At 36.9% G+C, this 22,537-nt stretch overlaps 1 protein-coding gene across 1 annotated transcript in view; it reads right to left on the bottom strand.

Annotated features, from left to right (window-relative positions):
• Positions 1 to 16,783: 16,783 nt before the first annotated feature.
• The window catches only part of LOC145693100 (GPN-loop GTPase 1), a 66,989-nt gene continuing 61,235 nt past the window's right edge, over positions 16,784 to 22,537 (bottom strand). Inside the window, exon 6 of the mRNA XM_081768797.1 lies at positions 16,784 to 19,672. Within this exon, the coding sequence (XP_081624923.1) occupies positions 19,524 to 19,672 (149 nt within the window). The 3' untranslated portion in view covers positions 16,784 to 19,523. The remainder of the gene's footprint in view (positions 19,673 to 22,537) is intronic.

Here is a 22,537-nt window from a genome sequence, read left to right on the forward strand (position 1 = left end):
TTGAACAGCACTAACGTTGAAATTTGGGCACTAACCAGCACTAAGGTAGCACTAACGTTTGGCGTTCAAAAATTCATTCTATCTCAATTAGGGGAAAAGGGCGGGGCCAACTTGACGCTAATTAATTTTGTTATAACGGCGTTATTTGAAGAGCACTAACGTTGAAATTTGGGCACTAACCAGCACTAACGTAGCACAAACGTTTGACGTTATAAAATCCATTCTATCTGAATTAGGAAAAAAAGCGGGGCCAACTTGACGTCAAGTTGGCCCCGAAATTTAAATTGTTCATAACTTTGTTATTTTGATTGCACAAACGTTGAAATTTGGGCACTAACCAGCACTAACGTAGCACAAACGAATAGCATTATTTATTTTTCTCCGTCCAAAAGTGGTGGGGTCAACTTGATACTAATTAGAATGAGGCAGGGTATGGAACCTGCTGGATGTTTCGGTTGCAATGAAATCTAGAAATTGTTCCTTTTGGCGGGCCATTCGACTGTGAAAATGTATGTCTGCCATAATGATGTAGGTGCGGAACTTGTCTGAGATATGCTTAAAGAATTTGAGAGGTATGGCATGGCCAGGGCGGATGTAAATGGTAGCCAAAGTGACATATATATATATATATATATATATATATATATATATATATATATATATATATATATATATATATATATATATATATATATATTTGTAGTATACAGTGGTAATGATGTATTCCGGGATGTTTGGTATTGACACAAGGCGATAGGCGATTGATGGAGAAAACCCAAGGGCGACTCCGCCATTTGCACGGCACATGGGTATGGTTGTGTCATGTCTGAGCAATGTGTATCGTGAAAATTTGCAGCTTTGTTTAGGCTTCAGATGAGTTTCGTTAAGGAGAAATGCATTGACTTCTTCTTCTAGTAGTAGTTCAAACAGTGGTTTATGTGATTGAAGAGACCGGATGTTAAGAAACAGAAATATTAAAGTCATAATGATTGGTATACAGTAAGTGAGGTTTTTAAGAGCTAGGTGGAACCGCAGTAGCATGGAATAAGCATACGGATCTCAATATGTAGCATTGAATGTGATGTTAAGAGTTACCTGAGCTGCAAGTTGGATTTGTTGGAGTGCATATTGTCTTTGAAATGGATGAATGTTTTGCAGAGCTACGGTGAAAAATGCAAGAAGTTGTTCGATCGTGATATGTTGATATACTGAGGTGATAGGCGGAGATTCAGATTTAGTTTGGGGCGTTCTGATAGGAACCACACGTTCAGGTTTAGTATCGTCCACTGGTGGCCTGGCTTTGCATTTATAACTGAACGTAGGATGTTGTTCAGGACATGTTTAGGCAGAACGTAGGATGTTTAGGCGGTTGGTGTGTATTTGGACAGACCTTAGTGAAGTGAGACCCACATGTTGGTTGATTTGGACATTTTGATGTTGGATGCGAATTATATTTTTGACACTTTTCGCATCGAAGCGGGAGATGTTGTGGAGTGCCCCTGAAGTTAGAAGTTCATCGATGATTTCTTGATGCGAAGAACACGCATCATGTAAGTCGGGCCCATATTGTTCTTAATGCGGATGCATTTCGTAATGATATGGCCTTCCTGTTTGAGCTCTTCTGCAACCTCTTCGTTTGTGATCGAAGGGTCTACACCACATATAACTACAGACAAGGTAGGCGATTTCCGTGGTGGTGGTGGCTGCTTGGCTCTTTTTTCGGTTAATCGTGTCATAGTGGCTGTTTTGCCAAAGACTTCATAGCTACAGTGGTTCAGAATTTTATAGGCCAGTTTCTCATCTGTTGATTTGATGATGATACCATTGCGAGTAAGCATTAGCTCAGAAATTGACTTACAGGTTACGTACTTACAGAATTGCTGGAGCAGAATTTTGAGATTGGCGAATTTAGGATCAAACTGTTGAAGTAGAAAGCTGTATACCGGTGGACGTTGCGGTGTTTGTAATGGGGGAAATTACCGGTCGTCTCCTAGATCTATCTGAATTTCAGATTCAGAATCGTTAATGGGACTAGGAGCGACTGAGCTCCACCCTATAACTTTAGCTTTCAAACCTTTGGTTTACGGTTATTTGTGATTTCGCGTTATAACAAAGACAAATAATTTAAAAAGGTGTACTTTAAATAAATTGCTTAAAGAGATCTTATAATAAGCCTTTTCCGAAATAAATGTAAATGAATTATGCTGCCATCTCTGGAGTTTTTTAAACTATACGTTTGTGGACGTTATATGTTTGTGGCAAATCCTTTCGACAGTGAGATCTCGGAAACTACAGGCTCTAGAAAGATGACGTTTTCACTGATCGATTGCAAATTTTGCGTAGATTGTTCAGTTCTAACTCAATATTTAAAAAAAAAAACATGGCCATTATTTATTTATTACATTTTTACTGGTACACTGGAAGTGTTGAAATTAAAAAAAAAAAAAAAAAAAACTAAAGCATCATATCCTACCTATTATACATTCCAATACCATATAATTGTATATAGGGGCTGCATATCTCTCAGGTGTTTGTTTCATGGCCAAATTATAATGAAAAACGAAGGATAACCATTTCTCCAGTCTAAGTTGAATCTTTACTGTTTGGAGTGTTTTGCCCAATGAACACCATATATTACTGACATTATGATTGATTGTATGTGTAATGTAGCTTATTTTAAAATGTATAAAATGATAATCATGCCTGTTGTTCTGTATAGTTGCGAAGTATGGTCTCTTGCTCGGAACGAAGAACATAGATTGGAAGTATTTGAGAACAAGATCCTGAGACGAATATTTTGACCCAAGAGAAACGGGTATAGGGAATGGCGGAATCTTCATAACGAGGAACTACATAATTTATCAGTTTATCCAACATTGTTAGGGTCATCAAATGTAGGAGGCGCAGGTGGGCAGGTCATGTAGTCAAGATGGAAGAAAGAACGAACGCTTTCAAAATCTTAACTGGAAGACCAGCCGGAAAACGACCATTAGGAAGACGTAGGCGCAGATGGGAGGACAATATTAAGATGGATCTCGCAGAAAAAGGAATACAAAGTAGAAACTGGATCCAATTGGCTAAGGATAGAAGTCAGTGGAGAGCTTTTGTGAACGCGGCATTAAACCTTCGGGTTCCATAGGCCATAGAGTTACTTAGTTTATGTATTTGCTTATTACATACTACACGCAAGAAGAAAGAAAACACAGATCATACATGAATCAAAAACTGCAACCGGAAGTAGGCTCAAATCTTGCAAACGGTACGAGATATTGAAAAAGTAATCGAAAAAAAAATCTCCCCTTTACGGTATCTCTTACCGATTTTTACCAAGACTTCTTTCACTTGTGTCTGCAAAGGGACATGTACAGATGTGAGGAATAACAAGGAGATTCATGCTCATATATGAATAATGCGCTGTGTAAAGAGCGCAGGTTCAGCTGTTATTCTATAGTATTAAAAAGTATCCGGTTGCACAACTATGCAACATATACAGTAGTACCTGCCGTCCCTGCTTTCAATGGGAGAAAAGCTTGCTATGCGTAAGACGAGTTGGCCGAATGATCAATAAGAAGGCCAAACTTTTCATTTTATTTTAAAAACAATAGTTCAAAGAAATGAATAAAGAATTGAAGTAAAATGTTGTACTAAAGTATCTGTTTTGGCTCAAATATAGTCCAAATATGAAGAAACAAAAAAAATTCTTCTTGTGCTTTTAGTCTTTGTGCAGTCGCATTATATTGAAGATGACCCCGATAGTAAACTCAGGTCATTTGCAGAGAATGGCTAAAAGCTGACGAAAGAGGTAACAGAAATCTACATTTCGTACCCCGAAACCAAACTGTTGAGTGGATAAGAAACTTTATTATTATTATTATTATTATTATTATTATTATTATTATTATTATTATTATTATTATTATTATTATTATTATTATTATTATTATTGTCAAATAATATCGAGACGTCTTGTTTAACATACAGTAAAAGAAGAGAGCAAAAGTTTGTATTATTTCTGTCATTCTCTCTGTTTTTCGTATGCCAATCGTTCGAGAAAATTAAAATACTGAATACTACCAACACCTACTATTTGCTACTGATACTGGTTCTTCCTCTCGATTATATTCTGGTCTTGTCTTTAGTACGTCTAGTTTAGGTCTAGTTGCCGCTCTTGGCCGTTGGCAACTCTGTAGAAACCTTCTGCTATGATGTTAAGAAGCAATACTAGCGGTCTCCAGGAAAACGGAGCTCAAGCTTGGTGAACCTATACTACTAACTAAATCCTGGGAAAATGTAGTAAAAATTGGTGATTCTTTGTTAATAAATCTTTCAAAAGTATTATTCTTTAAAGATTTCAACTATAGCTGAACCCCTAAATTACTGCTACATAGAGAAATTCTTAAGTTTATCACAGAGCCAGTGTTACAATCTCCTGATTAATAACCATCAGGTAAGATGATACAACCGAGATGATACAACTTGGTCGCGGCAGTAATGAAATTTTGCGTAAAAGTGGTAGTTACTCATGTGATCAGGTTGTATCATCCCGTTATCTGATGTTTAGTAATCAGAGAGATATCAGGAGTTTGTGGGACTGGGCCACATATATTCCATCAGGAAGTTCAGTCAGTGAATACCCAATTTTATCGCAGATTTATATTTGTTCTTCGCCAAAATATGCATTTCCGAGAAAACTAAGTATCAAGCATTTCTGAGAAAATTATATTTTATTAATTATGCAAACAATAAATCAGTGGTGACATGAATTTTCAACAGGATTACTAATTAACACACATTTCCTCAAATATAATCTCAAAACTAACAATATTAATTTAGAATTGACTACAGGATAGTAGTGTTAAGTTACTTCAACTACATTTGCATTTATTTGAAGGCTTTGAAACATCTGAGGCTCAGAGGATAGAAATGAGGAACATGAGTCAATAGGGCAATAAAAATTTCCCTAGTGATACCGAGGAAGAATCTTGGTAAACTCCTCAGTCGAAATATTTACCCACGAGGGATCCATCACTCCATCTTCCTAATCTTAAGTTGATGTTCTACCGCTGATCTTTGGCCGTTCGGTGTTGGTATGAAGTGTTTGTGTGTTTGAATTCACGTCAAATTTTAAAAACTAGTGAAGGTAAACAAACGAAAGAAATAAAAAAAGGCCACGTATACTTCTTTTGCTGTAAGAAGTCCCGATTGAAATGTCTGTTCTAACACTGTTTCATATTAGGAAAAGAAATACACATTTCCTCACAGAAACCTACAAGCTAGGTATCATCTCTGTGACTATACAAGTTTCTAGTGCTACATGTGAAAGGTCATTCCCATGTTTGAAAAGATTAAAGATATATACGCAATTCAATGACTGATGATAGGTTGAAAAACTTAGGTTTACTTTATATGGAGAAGAAAATTGCTAAATCGTTAGATCTTGAAGAAGTTGTTCATAAGTTTGCTGCTGCCTACAAGAATAGAAAGATTCTCTTTTAAGTGAGGCATGAACCTATAAGTTTTTTTCTTTACCTGTATAAGTGTATTTCTCTACTTTCACTTAAATCAACCAGCCACACATATTGTAAACGCCGTAATTAAATAACTACTTAATTATATTAGAAATCAACTGTTATCCTAGTTGTTTGAGGTAGTAAATTCTTACATTTTCACTGTAAAAGGTAAAATCATGAGCACCTCCGTGGCTAAGCGGTTAGCGTACGCGCCTTTGGCGTGGGAGACCCGGGTTCGATTCCCGGCAGGAGCTCATGTGGTTCGGATTCCACGTTAATCAGTTTGAGACAGGTTAAAAATATGCTAATTTGTAAATCTTATTATTCTGTAGATGAGTATATAGGTGAATAATTCTTTATTATTTCTGAAGGCAATAAAACTTAGTACGTAGATATATTTTAACCATTAGATTAAATAACAAATCTTTATTTTTTCCTTCTTTTATTGTAAAAAAAATAGTTTTATATTCGTATGCTTATAGTTTATTTGTATGTGTTTATTAACTCTGTATTTAACCAATGTATTATTGTGAAATGACATGTTCTATACCATATGTACAAATTTGTGTACTCTGTATGGTCAAATGAACGCAAATAAATCAAATCAAAAGTCCACGTCTCATATGGCCTCGCTGCTAAACAGGACGCTAAACTCAAAATCAAGTCAAGTCAAGGGTAAAATCATAAACAACAAAGATGAAAACATTCACCTTGAACACACACACACACACACACACACACACATATATATATATATATATATATATATATATATATATATATATATATATATATATATATATATATATATATATTATATATATATATATACTAACAGTTTTCATTCATTGGAGATGGCCCCCTCGAAATTTTCTTTGGACCTTTATTGCCCCCCCCCCCCTGAAAAATATTCTAGCTACGCTACTGTTGCTCGTATATTTTTTACCATGTGTTTTAAGTGATACCAAAAAAATATCGTTAGTGTCTTCGAATTTTTCTGCAATGACGCATTCGAAGTGTACTTGAGCACCTATTCTACGAGGAAAAATGAGAGGGCATTTCCTTTCTCGTCTTCGAAATACCACCGTGTTATATCGCATTTTATGTGATTCACTTTTGTATGTTATTGTCTTATTCATTGTTTTTTTTAGTATTGTCAGTCGATATTTATCTTTCCTTTGTAAACACAGCACATACCAACTATTCACAATCAACAATCATCAGTAATTCAGAAAGAACACTTACAACAGCATATACTAAAACAACTATTAAACAGACACTACTATGTCATAACAGAAATAACTATTGGAAGAGGATTCAATCCTCAACTACCGGCAACATTACAGTGAGTGACCTTGGTTGCCTAGAACCAGCGTGAAAGAATGCAGTGAGTGCAATGCAGCGATTAACAAACTATTGTTTATATATATATATATATATACCTTCCCTTTCGATTTGTTTATAACACATGTCAGAAGCTATCTGTCAGAGGCCAGCTTGCGTTAACTGCGCTGTGATGTGGAAAAGAAACGTCTACATAAATGGTACACAAAGCCAGTGGGTGAACTAAAGGTTTGGGGACCTGCCTGGAGACAGCGTGGAGTGGAGCTCCTTCTCTACGTCCATCTTTACGATTTGGGCGCCCCTGATGGCTTGAGGCCCCCGCAATGTAAGGTCTGCGGGGCCCTTATTTACGAACCTGCACAAAGCCTATTTGATTTAGCGTAAGAAATAGGGGCGCGCTTTGGGAGAGTAGTTTATTAATCATGTGTTCCCACTCCTGGAGTGCATAAAGTTTTGGCCTTTTCATTTTTGTGTGCGCCTAACCTAACTCAGAGACTGAGAACATTTCTCTGAACAACCATTTGTAACTCCTTTCTTTTCAAATTCAGTTATAAAACAATATCACTACGAACAATATCAAATATCACAGGGAATTGTAAGCTGTGTTCGAAAGTCTCGTTATTTTTTCCAATGACTTCCTCGTCTATTACTTCGAATGCGTTGTTGCCAAACCTACAATTTTAAGAGGCTTACTTTGTTAGAAAAATTCAGGCACGTAATTATATTTTGGATATGTGCTTCTGCAAAATATAATTGCGGGAATAAAATTTTCTAAGTCCCTTGGAATTGTAGGGACTTGGCATCAACGCATTCGAAGTAATAGGAGGGGAAGTCGTAGAAAAAATAATGAGAATTCCAAACACAGCTTATAATTCGCTCTTTGAAATATTCAGCTTCTCTATTGTTACTTAATGTAATGATGCTTTCAGAACAAAATAGTACCTAGGCAAATACAGAAAACTTGGTTGTAGATAAAACACACACACTTTAAAATTCGTTTTAAAACCAGGGGAGTTGTTAAGAATTTGTATGTTGAGGATCTATTCATATAACTGGGGGAAAACTTTCTAGTTGTTTTGATAGCCATGCTTGTTAAGTTGTTTCTCTTTGAGGATATTTAATACTTTTGAACCTAGTTCAAATCCCACTGGATGACTTTATTTTTATTTTATAACTTTTCAGTATTCTTGCCGTATTAGGGTGATTGACATATTTCTAACCTATCCAAAGTAAGACGTCTCACAGTTATAAAATCTTTTCAATATATCCCAATGTGATTCCCTCTTAGTGCAAATCACTTTCTAAATCGATCCATAAGATTTTTGTAAACCTGAAAATAAATCCGAAGTTCTAACGTTCAGGAAATCAGTTGTAATTAGTCCTTCATCACTACTAAAACGTAGTTTTTATTATTATTATTATTATTATTATTATTATTATTATTATTATTATTATTATTATTATTATTATTATTATTTAGGAAGCAGGAAAAAAATTGAGTGTACTGAATTTGGAAAGGCATTTTACTTCTTCGCAGTTTGTTGTTACACCTATAAACTTCATGTTGTCTTGATGCATCAGTACAATTTTAAACAAGTTTCCACGGCGATTTCACATTTTTCCACTTAAACAGCTTAATAGTTCTCAATAGTATACTCCAGTCACGTATCACCGTTTGGTGGATAGTCTATCATAAGAATATCCTCAAAGTTCCGTAAAGTACTAGCCATCATCTTACCCTGAACAATCTCAGATGAGTATTTTGGGAGTGGATATATATTTAATTTTACAGGTATAACAATTTCTAAAAACAAAATCGATTATTTCCATTATCACTGGTATTGCTTTTATAATCATATTGTATTGTTTATTTAACCCAAGAGGGCCTAACTCAAAAGAAAGTAATTTCTAGTCGTAGTCATCTTCTTTCAAAATAAATCCTATACCAATCAATATTTAGGGATTTCTTTTCTATTTCACTTTAAATCCATTTAAGCGTTGTTTGCCTTGTGTATTTTATTTATTTATTTATTATTATTATTCGCTTTGAAAACTGCGTTCCCCAGATGGAGCTGTAATATGGTGAGGAGATTGCGATAGGCTTCTGGTATATCATTTTAGGATAAGAGTTACATAATTTCAATATTTTCGATATTTCGACATTCGATGTTTTTTTTTTTTTACATTTAATATTTCGATATGTCAGCACTTTTCTATGTTTCGATATTAGATAAGATATTTCATCGATATAGATATCCAAATCGGAAAACACACAGCTTGAACCGCATCCAACCATAACGCCTTTTCCAAGCAAAACCACGATCAACCAACTATTGCCTATATATCAGTCATATGTGAGGTGCACACATAATGACTCTGTCATCCTTCCTACTACTCCGAATGACTTCATTCTTCATTTAAGATGTTACACTCCCCTTCTCCGTTCTTTCCCAGAATAGAACGGAACACTTTCAAATAACCGTTCACTATCCACGATGATGACATTCGTGTTTCTGCATCTATATCTGGATGCCCTCAGCATATTATAGTAGACACTGTTTCAACAATTTCCATTATTGATAAATCCCTTGTGCCTAAAACAGCGAATATGTATCATGTTGAAACCAAAGTCCTCGAAGTTAGTCACACTTCACTTGCCGTCTTACAAATTGCAATCCTTAAATTGTCGATACAAGGATTAACTTTAAAAAATACATTTCGCATTATACCTAGTTATATCATAAATACCGTCACGAGTTTGAATGTGAATAACAGAAAGTATTAACACCAAGGCAATGTATTTTAGTCATGTTATACATTGATATGTTGTACACCTGACGCACGAATCATTTTTCGAAATGTCCCCCCTTGGCCTTGATGCTAGCACGAAGTCTGTCCGGTCACTGATCAATGGCATTACGCACCACGTCCACGGGAAAATTGTTCACTGCTCGGGTCAAGGATTGTTTCAGACTGTCGACAGATGGATGCCGTTTATGGCAGACCTTTGCCTGAAGGACTGTCCAAAGTTTGTAGTCCAACGGAATAAGGTCCGGGCTGCTAGAAGGCCAATTAGCGGTAGAAATGAAGTCTTGGACGTTCCATGCTTGGGATGTTTTCGCTTTGTGGCCTGGAGCGGAATCCTGCTGGAAGGTTCACATTTCTCCAGAGTACATGGTAGCAGACAGTGGTTTCACTATAAGTGTTAGCACTGTGTCCTGGTACACCCTGGCAGATGTTTTAACACCTTGTTCGCAAAAATGCAGCTGGGTTGTGCCTGAGTAACTCACTCCCCACCAAACCATCACTGAGGCAGGATGATGTGCCCTCTGAACCCTTGGAGATGCCTCAGCATCTGAAGTAAATGACGTGACATACACACGGACATTTTGGGCGTTGTAGGCCTGCTTGATTGTGAACACCTTTTCGTCAGTGAACAGAATCTTTCTGTGCAGATTGTTGGCGTAACGCCGCAACAGTCTCTTTGATTAAAGACCCTCTGCGACATTAATGTTTGGGTCAGAAAATGACCATTCCGCCCGTTATACGCCCGTAGATGTAGGTCACTCCTGAGCACACGAGACATGGAATTTCTGCTGATGTTCATCTCAGCAGCCATCACACTTTGTGTTCGAACAGGATTTCTACGAATTCTTGCTGCGACTGCTTTCTGGACCTGCGGGGTTAAGGTTTGTACCGTTCGTGGTCTGCCACTCTTTGCGCGGTCAGCTGCCGTTCCAGTCTCGATGTATCGCTGTATGGCGCGATACACGAATCTCTTGCTGATTTGTAGGGGTTTCAAGAGTTGAAACTCTCACCTGCTGTCTTCCCGACCTTGTGTAGTGCAATTACTGCCACCAGATTTTCGTAATCACCCCACTCCATCAGAACTCAGTACAATATCAACGTATGTCATGAACACACACACACTACATGCATCTTCCGCTTTATACACAGATGGTAGCACTGTGCCACTCCGGATGCCTACAGCGCCACTTCAAACTTTGTGGCAATATTTATAACTAGGTACAACTCCATTTGGCCAATTATTTTTTAATTTCCCACAAAACTACCTTGAATCGTCATCCGCCATCTGAGTCGTTCGCCCATCCCATTCTCTTACACAGTGTTCACATCCCCCAAAGTGCTTGTGCGCAATTCCCCAAAATTAGCCATTCTCTCCTGCCCCCTTTCCGAAAATTCATACGCTACTTCACTTTGTAGCCTGTGGCCCTTTTTAATATCAATTTATATCCGCTTCCGCCATAATTTCTCTCTTTTAAGGTGGATCATTAGGTGTTCTCGGTGCTATGCTAAATGCTGCTTGAATAGTGCGGCGTTGCCGGATAGTGTCGAGTGTTTACTGATGCCAGATAATAAAGGAAGTAATAGTGAAATTATGCTTCCTGGAGAAATTAGTTGTCGACCCTTATCGCAATTCACAGCTAAGTTCCGCTTCTTGAACTATAACACAAGAATGCAGTATTTTTTTATTGTGACTACCACAGTAAACATACAAATTTGGCAACAATGCATTATGGCGTTCTGCGCAAGTTTCTTCTCAAAATCTATTTCCTTAAATATAGATTAATGGGACATTCCATGTGAAATCAACCAATGAAATGGCAAAATCTGACCTGACGATCTTAAGATTTTTGTAAAAAATTGGTGCACAGCTTTATTACAGTGGGAGATGAAAAAAATCCCAAATATTACCTCTCTCCTCCTGAAAGTGTCCCCCATACAGGGTGTTCAAAAATGCCAAAAAACGGCATTTTTTCAGTTACAGTGGTTATTAAAAATTGTCGTAAAATGTTTAATATGTGCACTAGAGACGTGGAACAAACACCATTGGAAAGCTTAAAGATTGCTCTAAAAGTTGTACTATAGTGAAAAAACCTGTAAAATAAAAAACAACACTTTAAAAATTCAAATTAAGATTTGAATTTTGAATTTGACATAGAAATGTCCCTCTGAATTTGTTCAAAATTGTCCGAATGTAGTCCCATATGTGTACTAAAACATCACAAAGTTGCATTTTGAGCACTCAATGGAATCCGATTCAAAATTCAACATAAACCAACCATTGCACGATATTGACCATGTGAATATCTGGGTTCAGATCGATAACCATTTGCCTGTAGATATTTACCTGCAGCATCGAAGGAATTTATATTCAATTTCATTTGTTTCTTGATGTATTCATTTGAATTTACACAAGTATCCACCTTTTGAGTTATTTAGAGAGGTATTACGTTTCCAATAGTACTTAATACAGGTCATTATTCTTGTTAGTCAGTATGGATGTTTCTAAATTTATGTTGGCTACATTGATACATGTTATTTTCATTTCTTTGTTTCAGGATTGCTATTACAGAACATATAATGAAAGGGAGGGATATATTTTCCTCCCTTTTGTATCAAAGGTGTTATGAAACACAGTGACACTGCTCACAATCACTTCACACACTTTCAAGACAAAATTAAAACTATAAGTCAATAAATTCTTTTTCCTATTTCAATTATCCACTTCCACATATCTGTGACAGCAATCCTGAAACAAAGAAATGGAAATAACATGTATCAATGTAGCCAATATAAATTTAGAAACATCCATACTGACTAACGAGAATAATGACTTGTATTGAGTACTGTTCGGAAACGTAATACTTCTCTAAATAACTCGAAAGGTGGATAATTGTGTGAATTCAAATGAATACATCAAGAAACAAATGAAACTGAATATAAATTCTTTTGATGCTGCAGGTAAATACCTCCCGGCAAATGGTTATCGCTCTGAACCCAGATATTCACATGGTCAATATCGTGCAATGGTTGGTTTATGTTGAATTTTGAAATGAAATGAAATGAAATCTTTGAGTTTTACGTCCCACGGTTATGCCGGTTAGGCTAAAGGAGACGGTGATTATGAGAGATGAGTGAAATGGCGGAATGAAGAAAGTGGGAGGAAACGGGAGAACCCCGAGAAAACCCACGAGCACGGTGTTTGTCCACCACAAAGTTCACTTGGCGGGGGCTGGGATCGAACCCGGGACCCCAAGCACCAGAGGTGAACGCTCTACCACTGAGCCACCGCGCCCCCTATGTTGAATTTTGAATCGGATTCCATTTAGTGCCCAAAATGCAACTTTGTGGTGTTTTAGTACACATATGAGACTACAGTCTGAACAATTTTGAACAAATTCAGAGGGACATTTCTATGCCAAATTCAAAATTAAAATCTTAATTTGAACTTTTGAAGTGTTATTTTTTATTTTACAGGTTTTTAAAATATAGTACAACTTGTAAAGCAATCTTTAAGCTTTCCAATGGTGTTTGTTTCACGTCTCTAGTGCACATATTAACCATTTTATGACTATTTTTAATAATCACTGTAACTGAAAAAATGCAATTTTTGACATTTTTGAACACCCTGTATGGAGATACTTTCAGGGGGGAGAGGTAATATTTGGGATTTTTTTCATCTCCCACTGTAATAAAGCTGTGCACCAATTTTTACCAAAATCTGATATGGTCAAGTCTGATGACTTGTTGATTTGACATGGAACGTCCCATATTCAAATAAAATGTGAGCACTTCTAGTAACATCTATCAGCAAATGCCATCTTGTGTGCTTATTATAAAACGAATCAATTATTTTCATTTCTTTGTTATCTTTTTCGATATCAGAAGACACATCCAAATGAATCAGTGGCTTGTGTTGTAGTTGAAACATAATTCTATTTTACAGTACAATATTTATAATATGTAATGTTTCATTGCGCAGCAGTTAAGGGAATGAGCTAAAATACGTACTGACTTCCGGGTGGTGATCCACCTTAATACAAAGAGAATGCTTTTTTTTTGCTATGCCAATTAGTTATTTACGATGTTATTCACGCTAAGTTCTCTTTCATATTTAGAGTTCTTAAAATTATTATTATGGTATAATTTAAGTTCGATTGTGCAATTTTCAATAAAAAAAATGTCCTCTAAAACCCACATATGGGTATCCATATTCTTATATTCTATATTACATGATCTCTACGTCCCGAGTTTCTCTTTCAACATCGTACGTGTCTGCATCCGCGCAGTAAAACAGCTATACCTTTGCAGATTACAATTCTTCTTATGGTAGATAGTACTGAGTTAATTATGGAGACAAACGAACTTGTATAATTTTTGATTTGTTGTGTGAAATTACCCTATCTGGCCAAAAGTATCCGGACACCCAGTAATACGAAGTCGGAGAATCCTGAGGGAAATATTAATAGGATGTTGGTCCTCCTTTTGCAACTATGACAGCCCGCACACGTCTAGGAAGACTTCCCACCAGTTTTCGATATACGTCCAGGCGTCCATCAGAGCTGAAGTAAGTTCTTGCAGGGAAAATGGTCGTCTTGGCTGGCGCGGGAAGGGCCTCAATGGGATTGATATCGGGGCTCTGAGAGGGCTAGTTCAGTTTTTGAATGCCCATTTCGTCAAACCATGGCTGTATAAGTCGCGATGTATGACTGAGTCAATTATCCTGCTGGAAGAGAAATGGGCCCTCCCCGAAATATTGCCATAGAGTTGGAAGAGAAGCATTGTCCAAAATGTCCACATACTTCTTACATAGGTAGAGTCCATATTTCCCCCAACACGAACTAAGGGACCCAGTCCAAACCATGAAAAACACCCCCACACCATGACGCTGACCACCAAACTTCACAATCGGCACAATGCAGTCATTGCAGAAGCGCTCGCCGGGCATCCGCCACACTGAGACCCGTCCATCGGACTGCCAGATTGTTTATCGGAATTCATCACTCCACAGAACACGTTTCCACATATCCAACGTCCAATGTTGGTGAGCTTTGTACCATTGCAATCGACGCTTCACATTTTGGGGACTGATGTTCGGCTTGTGACCGGCTGCACGACCATAGAATCCCAGGGTTTTTTTTTTTTTTTTTTTTTTTTTTTTTTTAATATATAACTCGCTACGAACAGTCCTGCTGCTAGTACTACCGCCCGATGCACTTTGAAACTCCTGTGTGATTTCTACTAACGAGGACTTGCGACTTTGTTTCACTACACGTTTGAGTGTATTTTCGGCTTGCCACTTCGTTTGTCGGTCGTTTCATTGCCTCGACGTTTCCACTTCATAATTACATCCCACACAGTGGATTTTGGCCTCTGTAGCCTGTCCGCAATTTGACGAACAGATTTCCTACTACGGTGGTATCTCACTATCACGCTACGATCAAGGTCACTGAGCTCCTTGACTCTTAGACTTACTTATTGTGTATCATATCATTGTGACCTCTCACACTACTCCCGATACTATTCTCGCATTCAGTCACGCGCCGCTTCACGTCATTGGCCTGATCCACTTCTTCGGAGGAGTGTCTGGATACTTTTGGCCAGTATTATATTAATCATAACCAACTGTTGTCACTGCACTGCTGAACGCAGGCAATTTCATTTGGATAGTTCTTTTTTACATTACTCCTCAGTTTCTTGATTTCATCACAATACAGGTTTTTTTAAAATGATTTGTGGGGTTTCGTCATTGTTGCATTAGATCTGGGTGATTGACGCAGTTAACGGAAACGCATAAAAGCGTACTATAACTGAATAAGCTTTTGTTCGTAATTTGTTTCGATATTTATGTTTCCAGATTCTTGCGCTACACAACAAGGTCCGCTGCAGTTGCAACGACATTTTTGTGTGCATTATGGGAAAGATTCATCGTCTGACAATTTCATTAGAAGGTGGTACGCACAGTTCAAGGACAAGTTTGCATTTGTAAGGGCAAAAGCAATAGTAGAAGTACAGTGTCTGAATATGTTGTGGAGCGAGTTCGTGCAACATACTTACGAAATCCGGAGAAATCAATTCCTGTTGAATCCAGGGGACTACGTTAAAGATACAATTTACTGACCAGCATTATCGCATACAATTGAACTAAAGACATCCATAATCAATGCCATCCGCGGGACATGCTAGGCGTATATGACAGGAAATACGACTACCGCCTAGGTATCTGCCGAGACAATGACATTTGTAATAGTTCACAACAAAACTTGGTTAGTTTTCTAATGTTTTGCAATATATTTTTATGTATGTATCTTTATTATATAAAATACAGTACTTGTTTGTAACCGGATAATCATTTTGAAAACCCGTGTACTTTTTGAGTTGAGTTGAGTTGATTTTGAGTTTAACGTCCCGTTCAGCAGTGGGGCTATATGAGACGTGGACCTACTGATTAACGTGGAATCCGAACCACATGAGCTCCCGCCGGGAATCGAACCCGGGCCTCCCACGCCAAAGACGCGTACGCTAACCGCTTAGCCACGGAGGAGCTCCCGTGTACTTTTTATAACGGCATTTCCAGAGTCGCTTCTTATCTCTTGGTATCATCTTAAAGACTGCTTTCGTAAACCAATTATCGTTTCTTCTCGCAACATATCCGGTTTATTATCACTTCAATAATACGATTATATATGTAGACTGAAAATGAAATCCGTGCTACGTGCCAAAAATAGAAAAGTTTGGTTTAATGTTAAAATATGGGCTATGTGCCTAACACTGCTCAGTTAAAATCGGGCTATCTAATATTCACTCTGGAAATAATTTAAATAATCGTCAGAAGAATGTCGTGGGCCTATGTGCCATCAGCTCTGAAGTAAAATCTGGGCTTTTCACTCAATATTTTCATTTTGGCACAGCATGAATTTTATAGTCAGTCTACATATGTCAATTCTTATCTTCACCGCGTATTCCTTGCATACATCTCTCAATTCTTCATTATGTAAGAACATTAATAGAGCAATTATAGTGAACATATTCTTGTTATTAAGTAGTAATACCCTGTTTTTAAACTTTGCATAACTCACAATAGCAGCAATGACATAATAGAGGAAAAAGAAAAGAAAAAAGGATTATACAACTCGACAGCTCAGCTGTTTATTTGTTAACAAAAATACATCAAAGTTTAACAGTAACATATGATGACTATTACCAACTGCAAGACAATGTGTGAATCATGCATTTTACTGCTAGGAGAAAAGCATACACATACTTTATATGACAGCAAAGTGAAAAAAAGTATCACGCAACGTTGTAGATTTTACATTATTAGCCATTTCGTTAAACACTTCATCTGATAAGGAGGAAAAGACAAATTAAATAACAGGGAAATGGCTGTGAAGTGGCCAATTGAGCACTATTTGCCAAAGCAGTGGTTTGGAACTTTTATATACGGCGCCCATCTGAATGCTTCGCAACTATTTTGCTGTTCTTTATTTTTTCTTTTCTCTCTACTTCTTCCCCTTCCTATCTGATGAAGCATTTAGCAAAATAGATTATAGTGTACTTCTCTAGTGCTGTAATTATGATTTTAATATATTTTGTAAGAATTTATTTTCTACTGTTCGGAATTTTCCTTCATTCCAACTCATATATAAATCCAGATTTCACTAAATTTATCACTCATGTAAACATGTGAACAATTTTAGTAATACCGGTGTCCCAGAATTGCTTCTCTGATTACAAACATTCACAAGGCATAAAATATGACATATAGACAAATACTTTTTATCTTGAATTGCATGCAACATATTCAAGTTTTTGTGTACATACTTCCTGTTATTTTGTTCGTTACAGGTCCCAGCGACGTAACAACAGCGGAATCGGATACCATTTGCAGAAACATGTACTCAAACTAGGATAAAGCCCAATGTGTCCTCTGGTATCACGATACACAGTCACCAAAAACAGTCTACAGACAATTCCAGATGGCATATCGTAGACAGCCACCGCATATTAAAAGCATCAAGATGTGGTATGCTAAGTTTAAGGAAGCAGGCAGCGTCAGTAATCTACCTAGAACAGGCAGACCTGGACCTAGTGCGCAGACAATTCAGGTAGTGACAGACGCCTTCGTGAGCAGTCCCAAGAAGTTAGTCCACAGAGCCTCATGTGAATTGCAGTTCCTGTAACATCATCTCTTCCGTCCTAAGACACCAGTGCACCGCATCCTACATAAACATAGTCTTTTCCGTGTGTACAAAGTCCAGATCATGCAGTCCCTACAACCAACGGATTGCAGTGCTCGTTATGACTTTGCTGTTGCCATGCTGTCTGAGATTGAGGAAGATGTTGACTATCTGAAACGTGTCCTTTTCTCAAATGAGGCCACATTTCATTTGAACAGTGTTGTCAACCGACACAATGTTAGGATCTGGGGCTCCGAGAATCCACTCGCTGTCTTTGAGACCGTCAGAGACAGCTCTAAACTGAACGTGTGGTGTTGTATTATGCACAAGAACATCAAGGATATTTTTCCCTTCAGAAAAAAGACGATCACAGCCAATACCTATCTTCATATGTTGCAATTATTTGTTGTGCCACATATTCAGAACATTCCGGAATTAATTTTCTAACAAGATGGTGCACCACCTCATTGGGATTAGATGTCCGTGTCTATTTCGATACAAGACTTCCGGGAAGATGGATTGGACGTGATGGCTCATAAACTGGCCTCCGCCATCACCGGACATACCACCACTGGATTTCTTCTTTTGGGGTTATGTCAAGGACCAGGTTTACGAACCACCAATGAACGACATCCCGGCATTACGGTGCAGAATTACTGAATTCATAACATCCATCCCTCACGTAATGTTGACCAACACATGGGTGGAACTGGAATATCGCCTCGATATCCTTCGGGCAACAAAAGGCAGAAATTTATTAATTTTATGAGTATGAGTAGGGGGGATTAATGGGGACGTGAGCAACGAGGCTATATGTCCCCGTCTCGACTAACAACGTTGCTCAGGACTGCAAGATAAAAAGGAAAACAAGCTAAAACGAATACAGTTCATATAAACGAAAGCGCTGCTAAATGAAAAGGAAAAAGGAAACAGAAGCAAAATTAGAAGATAAAAGAATAAATAAATTAAAATATATAACGATAACATTATACAGAAAAAAATATAACAGATGAGAGATAATATAAAAATTTAGCGGCAATAAAACAAGCACAACAGACTAAAACAGCTCAGAGAACGTGAGCAACTCCACAATCAGAAACGAACTTAAGTACCCGTCTAACAACACCATGATCATCCCCCAAAGCACGGGTAAGGAGACAAGGCAGTCCGTAACGTTCTCTGAGATCTGATTTATTAATTGTGTACACAAAAACATGAATATGTTACATGTAATTCATGATAAGAAGTATTTGTCTGTGTCATATTTTATGCCTCATGCATGTTCATAATCAGGGAAGGAATTCTAGGATACCTTGTACATTTTGTATTCTACAGCAAAACACACCATCGCATTCCTGGAGTTAATAATTGCTGATTTTAAAATTAGTATCAAAATTTAAGAATTTCTTAGTGCAATTAGAAATGTCGATTAAAACTTGTTTTAAAGGTCTAACATTGGATATGATGTGTCGATGAATTTTAACCTAATTATAATTTGTCACTATATCCTGAAGGTAAATTTTATTTCACCTGCAAAGAAAACTGGGCCGCACAGAACAAGCCTTATGAATGTTACTTGATATATATGCTATGGGCGAAAGAGAAAAGAGAAAACTTTCCTGAGTAAACTGCATGAAATACAAACAAAATTGTTAAGTCTTATGTTTCAACGATACTATTATTGTCACGTACTTCCACTTCCTCCTGGAGTTGGACTTTGGAATGACGATGATGATGATGATGATGCAGCAGTTGCAACTCGCTTCTGCTGTAGCTGCTTTTGCTGTTCCAAATAATTTCTGAATGACTCATATTCCTTTTGTTCTTCTATGTCTAAAAAAAAAAAAAAAAAAAGGAAAATGAGTTAATATACAATGCAAAATGAACTATATTTCTGTATGTCAAGAACTACACAAAACTGCAAGACTAAAATGAACAAAAACGAATAAAATATCTTATGATACTCATAAAAGTTATTTAAAAAAAATTACAAAAGCATTATTCTGGGTGAAACAGATCTTTTAAAATGGGATGTGCCTACTTCAAGTGACATCATGATGTAACTATGTCAATTTTATTCCTCCTAATACTCCTCCGAAATGTAAATGTAAACACCAATGTCAAATTGGAAAAAAAAAAGAAAGAAAGAAAAAGAAAAGAAAAAACAGAGACGCGAAAAAGTGACAGAATGTTTCCAGACTTTCCAAACACTTTCATAATAATATACACGATATTAAAGAAGTCAAAGTTCTGGATAAGACGGAAAATATTGGTAATTAGAGTAAACAGATCACTAAGCAGATGCACTATAGAGTCAATCCATGAAAAGTGATCGTGAAAAAAGAAAAATTGCCGCTTCACCTTTTCAAAAAAATCTAATTTTTTCATGAATGTTTTTTCCTATATCAGGGTACTTCAAAACCACAATTAATTATTTTTTACAACATCCCATGGCGACGCAGCGGCTGCCACCATTTCGCGTTTTTTTCGATTTTAGGCGTTTACATTGTTGTGAATATCTCAGCATGTACTTGTCCTACCTAATTGAAAATTGCTGGATGTCTCCAGTTCGTGCGGAGATAAAACTTTGATCTCTCAACATTTTTGCCTAAAACCACTTAATGGGGGTGAAATCAGGGCCTACAGTAGCAACATTTTTGGACATTGAAGACATGTTTGGGAAGAGGAAACAACTGACGTAAAGGTCTGAATTTGTGTGTGCATGTAGTCCGGCGTCATAAGTTAATACACAAAAATTTACAGACCTGTAGCTGCTCCCAAAGGCCTGAAAAAAATCGTAAAGGTGGGGAATTATGCCAATTTGGCATGTGTCACTGTCCAATATCTCCAATGGGCCTGGATAAAAAAAATCTGAAATTTTGGGAATAGTTAGTCCTTTAGTATACCGTAACACAACAAAGCGCGTTTTGTGTTTTTGAGCAGAAGGGGGTCAAAATATTAAGGAATGACGTCATACTCTAGGAGGTGTTATTTTTACAAATTCGAGTGGAAATTCATTGTTGTGAAGTAAAATGAAGTAGGGTGAATAGTTAGTCCAATCAAGGCTCTAAAGCTCGTTTATTTCCTCTAGTTGTAACGCTATCTTATCACACCTACAGTGCTAGGAAACGAGCTTTAGAGCCTTGATTGGACTAACCATTCATCCTACTTTATTTTACTTCACAACAATGAATTTCCACTTGAAATTGTGGGAAAAAAAAAACACCTCCTAGAGTATGACGTCATTCCTTAATATTTTGACCCCCTTCTTCTCAAAAACACAAAACGCGCTTTGTTGTGTGTTATGGTATACTAAAGGACTAACTATTCCCAAAATTTTATATTTTTTTTTATCCAGGCCCATTGGAGATATTGGACAGTGACACATGCCAAATTGGCATAATTCCCCAACTTTACGATTTTTTTCAGGCCTTTGGGAGCAGCTACAAGTCTGTAAATTTTTGTGTATTAACTTGTGACCCAGGACTACATGCACACACAAATTCAGATCTCTACGTCAGTTGTTTTCTCTTTCCAAACATGTCTTCAATGTCCAAAAATGTTGCTACTGTAGGCCAGGCCCTGATTTCACCCCCTTCAAGTGGTTTTAGGCAAAAATGTTGAGAGATCAAAGTTTTATCTCCGCACGAACTGGAGACTTCCAGCAATTTTCAATTTGGTAGGACAAATACATGCTCAGATATTCAAAACAACGTAAACGCCTAAAATCGAAAAAACGCAAAATGGCGGCAGCCGCTTCGTCGCCATGGGATGTTATAACAAATAATTATTTGTGGTTTTGAAGTACCCTGATATAGGATAAACATTCATGAAAAAATTCGAATTTTTGGAGATGGTCGAGCGGCACATGCTTGATCACTTAGAATGGATTGACTCTATAATTAAATATTCTCAAGTAAATCTTAACGCAGGAAACTGAACAAGCGGTTTAAAATTTTTGTGAAAGCTGGTAGAGTATATATAGAGTATATTATATATATAAAATATTTCATTCAATAGAAGAATTTTTAGTATGTATTTAACAAAGTCAATCGAGTCAATCGATATCATATACAGTAATGATTCTTTCATTTAATTTCTGATTTTTTTCCATGTAACCTGTTTTAATCTGACTTTTATTCTTTAGAAGGGGTTTGAAATATTATAAACTTTTGAAAAGTACAAGATGTGGTGAAATATTTCTGAAATATCTTAAATATTTATTAAGCAACAAGCACAAACTCTCATTTTATAACCCTTCTTATTCTCAGTTATTATTTGTTGAACTGAAATGATATCTCCAAGTTTAAATTATTGAAGTATCTCTAACATCGTTATATTATTTTCTCTCTACAGCCGTTTATTTATCTGTGCGATTGTCTGCTGTGAACAAATGTAAGCACTTCATTCAACTAATAATGACTAAATCTACTGTTCAAGTTATTCACTGGAAGACAAAACAAGAATCACTCACAAAAGCAGCTGCTCGGTAACTTAGCGAATCATGAGCAAGAACTCCTTCACAGAGGGAAGCAGATGCTCAATATTTTAAGTTTTAGCATGAATTTGCAACACTTTGCCAATTGAGAGCTGAAGGCTAAAATACAGAAAACGAAACAAGTAGAGCACAATATGCAGTATGTTATCTTTCTCACACTATAAGAAGTAAGAGTCCCTCAAGTCAGAGAATACTACTTA

Source organism: Thermobia domestica, chromosome 8, assembly GCF_964235325.1.
Source record: "Thermobia domestica chromosome 8, izTheDome1.hap1.1, whole genome shotgun sequence".
In the NCBI taxonomy this organism is placed as follows: domain Eukaryota; kingdom Metazoa; phylum Arthropoda; class Insecta; order Zygentoma; family Lepismatidae; genus Thermobia; species Thermobia domestica.